Source organism: Sciurus carolinensis, chromosome 3 (assembly GCF_902686445.1).
Source record: "Sciurus carolinensis chromosome 3, mSciCar1.2, whole genome shotgun sequence".
NCBI lineage: Eukaryota > Metazoa > Chordata > Mammalia > Rodentia > Sciuridae > Sciurus > Sciurus carolinensis.
The window spans coordinates 168,956,142-168,969,213 of NC_062215.1; the positions used below are offsets into that span (position 1 = coordinate 168,956,142).

The following is a 13,072-nucleotide window of genomic DNA, read 5'->3' on the forward strand; positions in this document are numbered from 1 at the left end:
GCAATGACATGAAAGACAGCCCCATGTTCCAGCTGAATCATTCACAACCAGTCAATAATCAGCTAACTTCCAAGCACGTGAAAGAGACACAGCTGGTCACAAGCATGAGCGAGCCTTGGCTGAGCCACAGGACTGGTGACCCAGAGGCTCATGACAATAACAAATACCTGCTATTTATTATTCCATATTGAGGTAGTCTGTTTCATAGCAAGAGCTAACTTATACAATGCTGTTTCAAAGAATAGTAGTAGTCCTTTAAGCACACTTAAGATTGACTTGCAAATTAAAAAAAAGGAGCATTCAGTCACTGACTAGTGCCAAAGATTTCAAAGTGCTTAGTAAAGAAATGACTGTAATTTAACTCTTCATGGAAATTTAGAATACCCATTTTGCATAGATCCTAATTTGAATACTTAGATTGAAAAAAAGTTAGAGAAAAAACATAGATGAAGTTACTACTCTTAAATATCACACTACATTTATCATCTTGTCTACAAAGGATAATAATTCTGTATGCCCTTTTACCTTCCTACTGATGTATGAAAAATAGACTTAGGAACACAGTTATGATTAAGTATTTCCTCCATGGAGATTCATCTTAGAGCAGTTAGAAGACAGGCCTCAGGATCAGAAATAGGAGCAGAGACTCCTTTTCATTTTTTCCAGTCCCTTTGTTGTATGCTCTCAAAGAGTTCATGAAAAGCAAGATTACCTTAAGGAATCATCATGCCTTTAAAGTTACAATAGAGTAGGAACAAAACTAGATTCGAAGTATGATATTTCTTCTGAAAAGCACTGGCTCTCAAACCAGAAGGCATCCTGTAGGATTAATGAGTAATGTTTTAAAATCTGCAATTTCATGAGGACATACATTTGGGTTCAATACATATTTTCCAGTAAACCTTCTCTGAATGTAACCTCAAAAATCATGACCACACTTAAGTGGTCTCAAACAGCACACAGGAATTTTTATAAAATCACAAGGCCAAGTTCAACCTCGCCTAAAGCATCAGTTTCTCTAAACCCGAATATGTTTAATTTTTTTTCTTAAAACTCCCTGAGTACCCCAAAATAGAAAAAATTAAAGCACTGCTTACCTTTAAATTTTACACTGCCAACCTTTAAATTTTACACTGCCATAAAATAGAGAATATTCAACTAACTAATTAAAAAGAATTTCAGAGAATACTATATGTTACAAATTAAGACAAAGGTCCTGATTTCTTTCAAATGCTGACCAAATATTAATTCTGAGGAACGCTGACCCGCCACTCGTAGGGATGCTGAATTCACATCTTGGTATATCTCCAAACACTGGTGTCATTTACAGCAAAGGACATTTTTTCCTAGTCTGACAGTACCTCCAGTAGAAATAGAAGAAAATGTGTAATTCTGGTACTCTAGATGATAGCTAGAACATTAAGAAGTTAGCCTGAAAGGAGAGGAAATGATATGGTCATCAATGCACTCTGCTTTTATCAAATAAACAGCAATTTCCTTCCAACCAAGTTTCCGGAACTCTGACCTCTTCATTTTTGATGCCAAAAATGAGGAATCTCCTTGGGTGACAGAGGGAAAACACTACATTGTTACATAGTTGATTCTCTAAACTAAAAAGCAGAGGAAGCAGCCTCTTTCTGCAGAGTAGAATTAGACTAAGGAAAATTAAAATGTCCACCCTTTCTTACCATCTAGAGAATACCAGACAGCCAGGGCAAGTGAGGACTATGCAGGCTCGCTGACTTGATCTCAGGCAGACTGTTACCCAGGGAGGAAGGCCCTGCCTGGACCTAGCATCTGCATTACCTCCAATGAGGCTTTTATCCCCACCCACCCCATAAGCTGGGGGGATGACTTTCCCATCTGCAGATGTTTTCTTTTTGACTCAAAACAATCTCTTCGGACTCCTGTGCCACCAAAAAAGCTAACAAATTATCCCCATGATTGACTCACACTTGTAATCCCCATAACTGGGGAGGCTGAGGCAGGAAGATGGCAAGTTTGAGGCCAGCCTCAGCAATTTAACAAGACCCTTTCTCAAAATTAAAAAAAAAAAAAATTTAAAAAAGGACTGGAGGTACAGGTTAGTGGTAGCTGTACTGGGTTAAATCCTCAGTACCTCAAACACACACACACACACACACACACACACACACACTCTGCAAAGAAGGGAAATGAATACCTGATTTCTAGAAACCAAAATTACCCTTTACATTACAATTTGTTTCCTGTGAAAAAACCAGCAGGCTAATAAGCTAACCAGAGGGGAAAACCTACCACACAGCAACAGCTGTGGAGAACCTGCTATGTGACTGCCCTGGAGAGACACAGGCTATGCCTACAGATAGATGAATAAATCTAAAGCGACAGTAATAATACCTGATTATAATTAACTCAGTATAACCAGTAAGTACTGTAAGTGCTGAAGAAAGCTCAGAAAGGACAGGACTTGGTGGCTGGTGGCTGGGAAACACTACTCAATGGTGGAAGTGGAACTTGAAGTAGATCAAGAAGGTGGGGCTTGAATACGGGAGAAGGGAAGGGAGGTGCCTGGGGAGGAGCCACATGAGACAAAGCATCTAGGTGGGGAAGGTACAGATGTCACTGGGACAGAGCACATGTGGGTTTCACTGGGCATGAAAGAACCACTGAGAAGGAAAAGATAAAGGTGGAAATCAAGCTGGGCAGGAACCAGTTCTAAGGTCCCCACAGACATGATGAAATAAGGAGCTCAAGAAAGGAAAGCAGGGAAAAGATGTGGCATGTGCCAGGGTAGACGTGAGCTTGGCAGGATAGATTTAAGCGAGCCTCCTGGAAGCTCAAGAAGCCACATACATGCTACTGCAGGGCTGGAGGTTTAAAAAGAGGGTTAAGAGGGGAGGAGGACAAGCCCCTGGGAATAGACAGCAGGTGTGCAGGAAAGGGTTAAGGCAGCAGGCCTGAGACCACTGTCCTTTAAAAGGTCAGTGGCTTGTGGCTGGGTCCCTGGACCTCCAGAGTTCTCCGCATTCCTTAGCTCAGGGTGGCTCCCTGTGCTTAATGTTTGTACAAAACACATGGTTTACGCTGAACGCATGCTTTCCTTGAGGAGTCTGGAGTTCTGGTACATGCCAGGAGGGCACCCACCTACCCGACCTCTAATAAAGCTGTGCACACCCAGGCTCTGATGAGCTATCCTGATAAACAGTTCTTCGCATGTGTCATCGTGATCTGGCGCTGGAGGAGTTCGGCGCATCCTGTGGGACTCCTCAGGGAAAGAACGCTTGGAAGCCTTGCGTGTTGCCTCTCGTTTTCACCCCACGTGCTGGGCTGATTTCATGTCCCTGGACTATCATAAATCACAGGCATGAGGATATGGTGTGAGTCCTGTGAGGGAATGAGCCTGATCATGGGGGTTCCTAACAGCAGGGGAACAATTTCTAAATTAGGATTACTGGAGTGACCAAAAAAGTGAAATAAAGAAAAGGCATGTCTCAAAGACATAACCAGAATTTAGATTTATAAGTGACTCCCAAATGACACTGCCCTACTCGGGCAGGAAAAAATTTACTTTACTCACACACATACATACAGAGAAAGCAGAGACATCCTGAGTTTCTGATGACATCAAAGTACTAAAATGGAAAAGAAATGGAAATAATGATAGTTCACATTTGAGCTAAGCACCGTTTTATGCTCTTTATTCTATTAATTCATCGACTCTTCACAAAACCCTATAAAGCAGGTACTCTTACTATGACACAAAGAGGTGAAACACCTTGTCCAAGGTCACATGGCTGGGATTCAAACTCAGGTACTGGGGCTTCAGAGTCTATGCTCATATCTCTGCTATAAAAAGAAAGTGACTACGGCAGTGAAGGGTCACTTAACAATAGAGGAATAAATGCCCTTCCACCCAGGCTTCCTGCCTTCTCACTTCAGCTTATTTTATAACACGAATTGAAGAACCTACTTTTCAGCATTGCATAACAACTAAAACTTAGCAGGTAGCACCTGATTTTCTGTATAAACTAAAACTTCCACCTATACCAGGTTTCCTCCTAAGCATATAAAAAAATCAAGCTACTTATTTAGGATTATGAACACATGAACCATTAGTAAACGTACAAGTTTTTTCCAAAACTATTTTAAGGTGCTTAGAGGAGGAAAAAAACATATTAAATATCTGGTGTATAAAAAAAAAAAAAAAAAGGATGCTACAAAATACTTGAATTTGGATTTCTGTAACCTTTATCACTTACCAACCTGTGTGCAACATCATAAAACATTTGAAAACACATGAGATCTTTGTTTGACTGAGGCCAAACAAAACTGAGTCTCCTGCAGAAAACAATCTTGGCCTCCAGTCCCTGAAGCAGGCTCATCTCCAAACTCTACTCTTCAAAAATGAAGAGAGCGAGCCTGTAACCTTAACATGTTTATAATGCTTTACAACAGAGTTTTTACCTTTTAAAAATTCTATCATTCAACAACTGACTGTTTAAATGTTTGTGCAGTTCCAGTAAAGAAGTCCAAAAAAGCAATCTGTGTAGGAAATTAGCTCCTGCTGCTTCTGTTCTGAAAGCAGAGTCTCACTTTCTGTTTCCCCTGTCAGAAAGTTAACTGCTGTTCATTTAAACTTATTACTGAAACAATTTTGGTGGTTTTTTTTTTTTTTTAAGTTTTCTGAATAGAAATACAGTAAAGACAGTACCACTTTCTTTCTTGATTCAAGAAGTATAAAGAAACTTCATAAATTTATCATTCTTATACTTTGCTCATATTCAAAAGCTCAAGTTCTCAGTTCCGAAGTTCAGGCAATTCAAACTACAGTTAAAAAAAATTAATTTAGGTTTAGGAGACAAGAGAAGTTTAAACATAAGAATTTAAGGTATTTATCACTAAAAAAACAGAAATGTATTTATACAAGAACTAAGACCATTCTGTTTATTTTGTTCATGACATATTAACCTAAGACAGTTTCTAACCAGACCCCTAAATTCATTGCCACATCCACTAATTACCTGTCCAGGTGTGATGGAATTAAGTCTTAATTCTGAACACTGTTTGGAGGGTTGACTGCATTTAGCTGTTGTACATAGTTTGGTTTAGTTGGGAAATAGGTGGGTATGTGTGAATGACCCTAGGCAAATACATCCCAAAAGCAAACAAAAAAAGGGGAGGGAAGGAACAAAATGTAAAGAGTATTCTATCCTGAGGCAAGCACATGACAAATAATTCTCCTTCCTTGTGGAACAGTGGTTCTCAAAGTGAGATCCTTGGACCAACAGCATGACCATCAAAAGCACATGGGAGTTGAGCAAAGTGATAAACACCTGTAATCCCAGTAGCTCGGGAGGCTGAGGCAGGAGGATCACAAGTTCAAAGCCAGCCTCTGCAACTTAGCAAGACCCCAAGCAATTTACTGAGACCCTGTCTCAAAATAAAACAAAACAAGGAGCTGGGGATGTGGCTCAGTGGTTAAACACCCCTGGGTTCAATTTCTGGTACCAAATAATCAAAACCAAACCAAACCAATGAGAACTTGGCAGATATGCCAACTCTCAGGTCCCATCTGACTTTCCCACTCAGAAACTCTAGGGTGGGGCCCAGTAATTCCTGTTCTAACAAGACCTCCAGATGACCTTGATGCATGCCCCAGTTTGAGAATCCCCATTCTAAAGAGACCAGAAAATACGGACATTAGGCCTTGACCAATCTCAATCTCAGCATTACTGACGTTTGGGGTTGAATAACCCTTGGGTGTTCAACTGTCCTGTGCCTTCCAGGATGTTAGGCAGCATCCCTGACCTCTCCCAACATGCTACTAATTTTCTCTCCTGAGTCACGACAATGAAAAATATCTCCACAGACTGCCAAAGTTCCCAGGGTGGGGGAGGAGTGGCAAAATCACCCCAGTTGTGAACCACTGACCTAAACTTTGGAAAAGTGGACATTAACTTCAGGAAAACCCTTACATCTTTCACTTTTCTACTCAGAATACTCTTAGCTAGCGCTCACTGATGACAGCTTTTATAAAATGAGCTAACTGCAGCTGTACCCTAATCCTAAATGGTAACAGGTACCTTTCTAAGGATTAAAACACAAGCTATATATACAAGGTACGAGTCAATTTTTCTTTAAACTCTGATAACTAGTAGGAAGGATCATTAAATCATGGTAAAAAGCAGAACGCCCACATTTTACACTTGCTGCTAGTCAATCACTGACTGATACCACCTGAACTCAATTTCTCCAAAAGTAGAGAAAAACTGGGTCCATGGTAAAGAGAACTTGGGTTCAAATCTCAATCATGTCACTTCAGAGCTAGTGATTTGGGGCAGTGACTTCAATGTCTCTTGTGCCATCATTTTCTGACCTGTGAAGTGGCTACTACAGTGTTCCTAATACTCCCAGCAAGGCCTGGGACAGTATCCTCAGTTAATACATTGCTATTTCCACAGTAATGAATGCTCACAATGCAAGGGATAAATCGCACAGTCTTATCCATTCAGGTCAAGTTTTTGTATCAAATGAGCATTCAGGTTCAACTTATACACACACACTTTTGACTTTTACATGTACTGAACTTTGGAGCTGCTGATATGTGAAGATGACCATGACTTCCTGGTGGAGGAGGCTACACACTAGATGCCATAATATACATAAACCCCAATTCTGTGCTGGTAGAGAGAATGGACTCTCAAAAGATGAGCCATTGTTATTTATAAAGTACAAATTCCAATCATGTTATCTGCTTGTTGTGAACACTTCAACAGCTCTTCACCACCTACAAAATAAAGTCCAAATTCCTAAAAGTGGCACACAGAAAGGTCCTTCCAAAATTGGACACTGGTCTTTCTGCTCTCAGTCCTCCCTCCTGCCATGGCCACTCACGCATCTCTTGTTCTGGCCACCTAGAAATAGCCATGATCCTTTTCCCCTGCCTGGTATAAGGATGTGCAGATCTTCTACACACCACTGCTAGGAAGTGGGAAGACCAGCTCTGAGGATCTCTTCAAGGAGGCACTCCTTGAACCCTGGAGCCAGATCAAGGAGCCCCCTTCTCGCGTCTTCCTATCACTGTGGAAGCTGAGTCCACAGGACCATCTCTTCACTAGACTGTTTAGACCTTGGGAAACAGTGATTTCTGGGTTAGCTGTCTTTCTACACCAAACATTGAGGTGACAAACACCTTGATGAGCCAAGGTCAGTGTTCTACTTCCTCAGGTACACACGATGGCTTCCTGAAGTCAGGGCCTTAAATATCAATGAATCAGAGGTTATGTGAGGGCAGGCGCTGTGGCTTTTGATCCCTGTTGTAACCTCAAGAGCCTGGTACTCAATAAATACAGTATTCCAAGATACAGGAATGAATAAATGAAGAGTATGTCACATATTTAAGACAATGTGAAAAACTCACCAGTAGCACTACCAACAACAAAAAAGCTCACAGCCAGGTGCTTTCATTAAATCTCTTAAAACGTGGCACCCACTAAAAAGGCTGTCCTACTCCAAAAAAGATCCATGGGCCTGAAACACACATTAGAAACCTGAGGCACCAACCCTCCCCCAGTCCAGCCATCAACCAGAGCCCTGCAGGGACAGTGGTGCCCCAGGGAAAAAACGAGCTGATCCAAGGCTCCCCAGAGCAGCTTAGTAATCACTTTCCATAAAACATCTCTCAGCACTGCTCCTGCCCAACAGTCTCAATATTCAGCAATTGAACTAACATGCAGGAGTCATTTTACTAAATAAAGAGTGCTAACTTTTACAGTGCTGTCTGCATCTATGTGCATATCATGCAAACACCATTATTCTGTCCCTTGCCTTTTTTACATTCCCATCTTCTCCCACTGCTCACGCACCCCTTTTGTGCTTACTCCCTTCCTGCTTCACACACCTACACCCAGTCCTACTAATGGGTCCTTACCTTGTTTGTGGTCAGTTACAAGTAAACTGCAGGAAGAGGCCCCAGGTCGCCTGCAATAAACTCACTTCCTAATTGAGGAAAGGGTCCTGAGCTTACCCAGAAGGGAAATACAAAGGTCAAACAAGAGTTCAGGGCTTTAGGGTTTCTCTTCCCATTCAACACAGGCCCTCCATGTTACTTCAAAAAGTATAGTTGCAAAAAGCAGGACTCTACCTTCAACAGCAGTACCTTCCATCTTCCACAAAATCTTTCGACTTTTGGCACATCACTACTTAAGACGGCTCATTGTAACAAGGCAAAACAGTTCACTCAATAAACACCTTCACATTCCCACCAGAAAGCCACTCAAGTATTACACGTTTACGGTTTTAAAGGTGCTCAAGTTTTAAAAGAAGTAATACTGTTCCAATACAGTTACATTCCCCTGAAGACCAGTGAGCAGAGGGAAGTCCTGGGTCGTGGCTTCACCAGTATGTCTGTGACTCAAACTAACCAGTTTCACCTCCCTGTCCTCAGTTTCCTCTTGGGTAAAATGAGAAAACTGGATCAAATCAATGCTTCCAAAGTGTGTGGGGAGTCCAAAGCAGGATATCTCAGTAGTACAAGACAAGTCTTTGTGTGCACACAGCTAAAGAGTCTTAGTTTATTCTTTATAGTGCTGACAGTTTTCCTAAAGGTGGAGGTGAAAATAAATTTTCTTTGTAAATAAATGCATCTGTTCTTTTAAAAAGACAGTCATCACTTTTATTTAAAAAGACTACTTAAAAACTTCTTAATAAATAAGAATTCTGGTGGTTCTAACAGCTGTGGCGAAAATAACTGATCTTGAGGCCTGGCATAAGGCAGGGAGGTGTAAACCCCAGTTCCAGAAGGAAGAGGTGAATAACCCTGGAAGTTCTTTGCAGGGAAAAGTATCCCGCGCCAGAACCCAGAACCGCTGTAACCAACCGTCAGTCCTCCAGACTCGGGGAGGCGACTTGGAACTGGCCTGGGAGGGCCAAGAAATTCCTGAGTCGAGTGCCAGGTGAAAGGAAAGAAAGGAAGCGAAGGTTCTGGGCAGGAGTAGCACCAGGTCCTGGCTTGGAGGGGGTGGGGGTCCCGTGTCAGGGGACTTGGATCCCACGCTGGAGGGGCGTAGTGGAGACTAGCTCCCTGGTCGGAAGAGCGGAGGGGGGACGGCGGTCCCGGGCTGGAGGGGCGCGGAGGAGACGGGAGTCCCGGGGTCCCGAGCCCGAGGGGCGCGGTGGAGACCGGGGTCCCTGGGTCCCGAGGTAGAGGGGAGCGGTGGGGACTAGCTTCCTGGTCCGAGAGGCGCGGTGGAGACGGGAGTCCCGGGGTCCCGAAGTGAAAGGGCGCGGAGGAGACCGAGGTCCGGAGCTGGGGGCGCGGTGGGGACGGGAGTGCCCGGGCCCCGAAGTGGAGAGGCGCGGTGGGAATTAGCACCCGGGCCGGAAGGGCGCGCGGGGACAGGGGTCCCGGCCCGACGGGCGCGGTCGGCGGAGGCGGGAGGACCCGCGGGAGGCCTCCGGGATCTCAGAGGACGCGAGGGACGTGGGGGCGCCGGGCCGCGCGTCAGTGCGGGAGCGCCGGAGCGGCGGACCCCTCCGCCCCGCGCCCCGGCGCGCCCCGGCGCGCCCCGGCCGCGCGCGCGACCCGCGGGCCCCACCTGTCCTCGCTGGCGGTGATCACGCCGTCCTCCTTGGGGATGAGCAGCGCGGCCGTGACGGCGTCCTGGTGGCCCTCGATCTTGCTCAGCAGCACGGGGCGGCTGCTCTGCGGCCTGGAGTGGATCTCGGCCGCCATGTTCCCGCGGCCGCGGCGTCCCGGCGGCCCATCAGCTGACGGCCGGGCGGGCGGGGACGCGCCGGTTTCCTCGGCAACCGGGCCGCGTGGGCGTCGCGCCGCCGTAGCGCCGCGAGTACTGCCGCCGCGAGCCCGTATTGCCTGGAGAAGCTGCGCGGCAGCAAAGTCTGTGGGCCGGCGGGGACCGCGGAGGGCTTCTGCCGAGAAGCGAGGGCGGCACTAGGGATGATTGAACGGTTGCAGGGACGAGGCATTGTCTCCCAAACCAGAACCCTCAGAAAATAATGAGACTGCACTGCACCCGATCTAAGAAGCCAATTTTTGAAAGACACACCCTAATTAAAATGCGAAAAAATAATAGGGTATCTTAGACTCTATGGCCGTAGAGGATATTTGAGTGGCAACTGTATGCCAGGGACCATCCCAGGTTCTTTACACAGATTATCTCACAAATACCGATAACCCTGAGAGGTGGATAGATGCTCTCATATTCCCATTTTTAGAGATGGAAATGCTGAGCCACAGGAAAGTTCATTTACCTGCTTAATGTTGCACAGCTATGAGAAAGAAGAGCATCTTTTAACCTCCCAGAGCTGGCCAGTTACTGCCTGACCAGCTTCGATGTGACTAGAAGGTGGCAGGGATCCTTCCTATGAAACATAAACATCGCACAGACCACTCTCTAACAACGTTTAAATGTAGCCAAATATGAACATTGCACAAACCACCAAAATGACTAAGTGATCAAACATGCTTCTATCCTGGCCACTATGAGGGATTCCTTTTCTTTACCAAGTATATCTTTAGCTTCTATTTAGTCTTGCTCCCACTAGATAAGATTTATTAAAAATATCCAATCTTAGAATTACCCACACTTCCTGTCAACACCCAGTCCAGAGGGAAGCCCTCTTTCCTTAAACCCTCTGCAATCACCTAACACGAACTCAAATGTGGACATCCTCTTACCCAGAAGCCCTTTGGTTCCTGGTGATGTGCCTTCTTCCAGCAAGCAGCCAGCCTCACTCATTCCACTAATGGTGTGCACCTAGTGGTTTTAGCTGGAGGACTTTGACAGTAGGTTAAAGGGACAGTAGGTTAAAGGACCCAAGAAGTCACTGACTCCAGCCCATTTCTGTTAGTCCCTCACCCCCTCCACTGTATTTTCCAGCACCTGAACTGAAGAATTGCTCTAGAATTTGGCTCTACACTATGCACTTGAAATGTGACTAGCCCAAACTGAGAAGTGCTATAAGGACAAAATGCATACCTGACTTTAAGGACTCCGTGTAAAACAGAAAGAATGTAAGATAGTTCATTAATAATTTTCATATGGATCGATTATTGAAATGATATTACTTTGGGTATATTAGGTTAGATAAGATAGCATCAAAATTAATATGATTGGGTTTCCTTATGTCAAGTTTAAACTACAGATGTGGCTCCATGGCATTTCTATTGAACAGGGCTGCACCAATACTTTCTTACGTTGAAGTTAATAACCAAACATTCATAGACTTATTTATTCATCAATTCAACAAACATGTATCACACACCTACCATATGCCATATGTAGACAAGATGATTAAGACATGGTTCTTGCAAGGTATGCACAAGATAATGTCTAGACAGTTGACTAAAAACTTTGGCCAAAAAATAACAAATATTTTGAATGCCGATTATGAAGCAGGTGCCTTTCCAAATGCAGCAGTGGCCAAAAGAGAGGAAAACAATTACTGGTAGAACTTACACTCCAATGAAGGAAACAGATAGTAAAATAGATAACTAAGTTATATGGTGTAAAATAATTATATGGTATAATATAAATTATACGGATAATTAGATATATTAGACCATGTTACATACAATAAAGAAAATAAAGCAAGGAAGGGTGGTAGGAGGCAAGAGGTGGTGTGATTTTTAAAGAGGATGGGGGTGGCTACAGAGATGAAAGGCACAGATCCACCTTCTTGGAAGATGAGTGGTCAGCAGGCAGCCTCTGGTCTTTGCTCCTTCAGGGACTGCCTCAGCTGCTGAGAGGCAAGGTGCCTGCACAGCACAGCCTGCTTTCTGCAACCAGCAAGATGGGAGCTTGCAGGCCTGACCATCGGGACACCCTGCTGGGAGTGCTTACTCCAGCACTCTCTCCTGGGCGGGATGAGGCTTTGTCAGTCTCATAGCTGACGACTCCTGCCTAAACCTGTTACCTCCTTGGACCCTCACAGGTAGTACCCCCTAATAAATAACTCCATGTGTTAACCTCTCAGTGTCTGCTTTCTGAAAATATAACTTGAGACGTGTGGCAGTGGAAGCCTCCCATTCTGTGGCAAAGTTCTATCCTGGAAGAGGAAACAGCACGTGCTCAGGTCCCAAGGCTGAAGCACACCTGGAGTTTTATGGGAACGGCAAGACAGCCAGCAAGCCTGGAGCAGAGCAAGTGAAGGGATGAGAAGAGAGATGAGGACAGAGAAGTCACCAGACAGATCCAGTTCAACCTAGAGGACATAGTAAGGATTTTGTTTTTAATGGGATGGGAGGCCAGTGGAGGGTTTTGAGAAGATTGGCTTAATCTCCCTCCAATTTTAAAAAGGCAGTAGCGGCAGCCAGGGTGTCCCCCAGAAAGTCAGTGAAATGGGCAGTCGAGAGATGATGGTGGTGTTCTAATTGGAGATGAGTGTAGGAGACTGTCTGGGGCAGGGAGAGAGGACAAGGCCTGCTTGGAGGCAATTACAATAATCAGGGCAAGAGGTAAGAAGAGTCCTCAGGTGCCTGCTGTGGAAATAAGCTGATAGAGGACTTGGTAACTGACCAAAGAGAGTGTTTGTGAAAACAGGAACAATCAATGATGGGAGTCCAATCTGGGTGACTGCAGGGGCACTGTTGCCTTTAAGTCCACCACAGGAAGAGGCTTTGGGGGTCTAGATGTTCAACAGGCAACTCAAAACTGGGAATTCAGACAAGCCTCTCTGTGACCTCATATAAGATCACTTAAAAATCAGTATTTTTTGACAGAAAAGCATAAAATGATGTAACTAAAGAAAGATGAAGGAAAAAACTCATAATTCCACTGTTATTATTTTATTTTCCCAATGCTTTTTTTTTTTTTTAAATCCTCTTTTGTTAGTGTTTTTAAATACAATTCATAATTTGGGGGCAAGCCAACTCATTTTTCAATCGAGGTCTTTTGAGAACCTTTAAGATGGCTGGCGGGATAAACCGTAGAATATTTGCTCAATAGTGACTGGATAGATGGTCTGCAGCTTTAAGATTAAATGTAAACAAACGTTTTCTGATAAAATTTAAGTGTTTTGTTTAAACTGAAAGTGAAACAAGTTTTTTGTCTTGCGTTACCTAGAGAAA

General features: G+C 44.2%; 1 protein-coding gene across 2 annotated transcripts in view; it reads right to left on the reverse strand.

The window, feature by feature from the left end:
* Wdfy1 (WD repeat and FYVE domain containing 1) overlaps window positions 1–9,754 on the reverse strand; it is a 45,908-nt gene extending 36,154 nt beyond the window's left edge. Inside the window, exon 1 of one of the 2 annotated variants that reach the window (XM_047543633.1) lies at window positions 9,579–9,754. In XM_047543633.1, coding sequence (XP_047399589.1) covers window positions 9,579–9,715 — 137 coding nt within the window. In that variant the 5' untranslated portion in view covers window positions 9,716–9,754. The other variant, XM_047543634.1, reaches the window with a different exon arrangement.
* Between the last annotated feature and the right edge of the window lie 3,318 nt (window positions 9,755–13,072).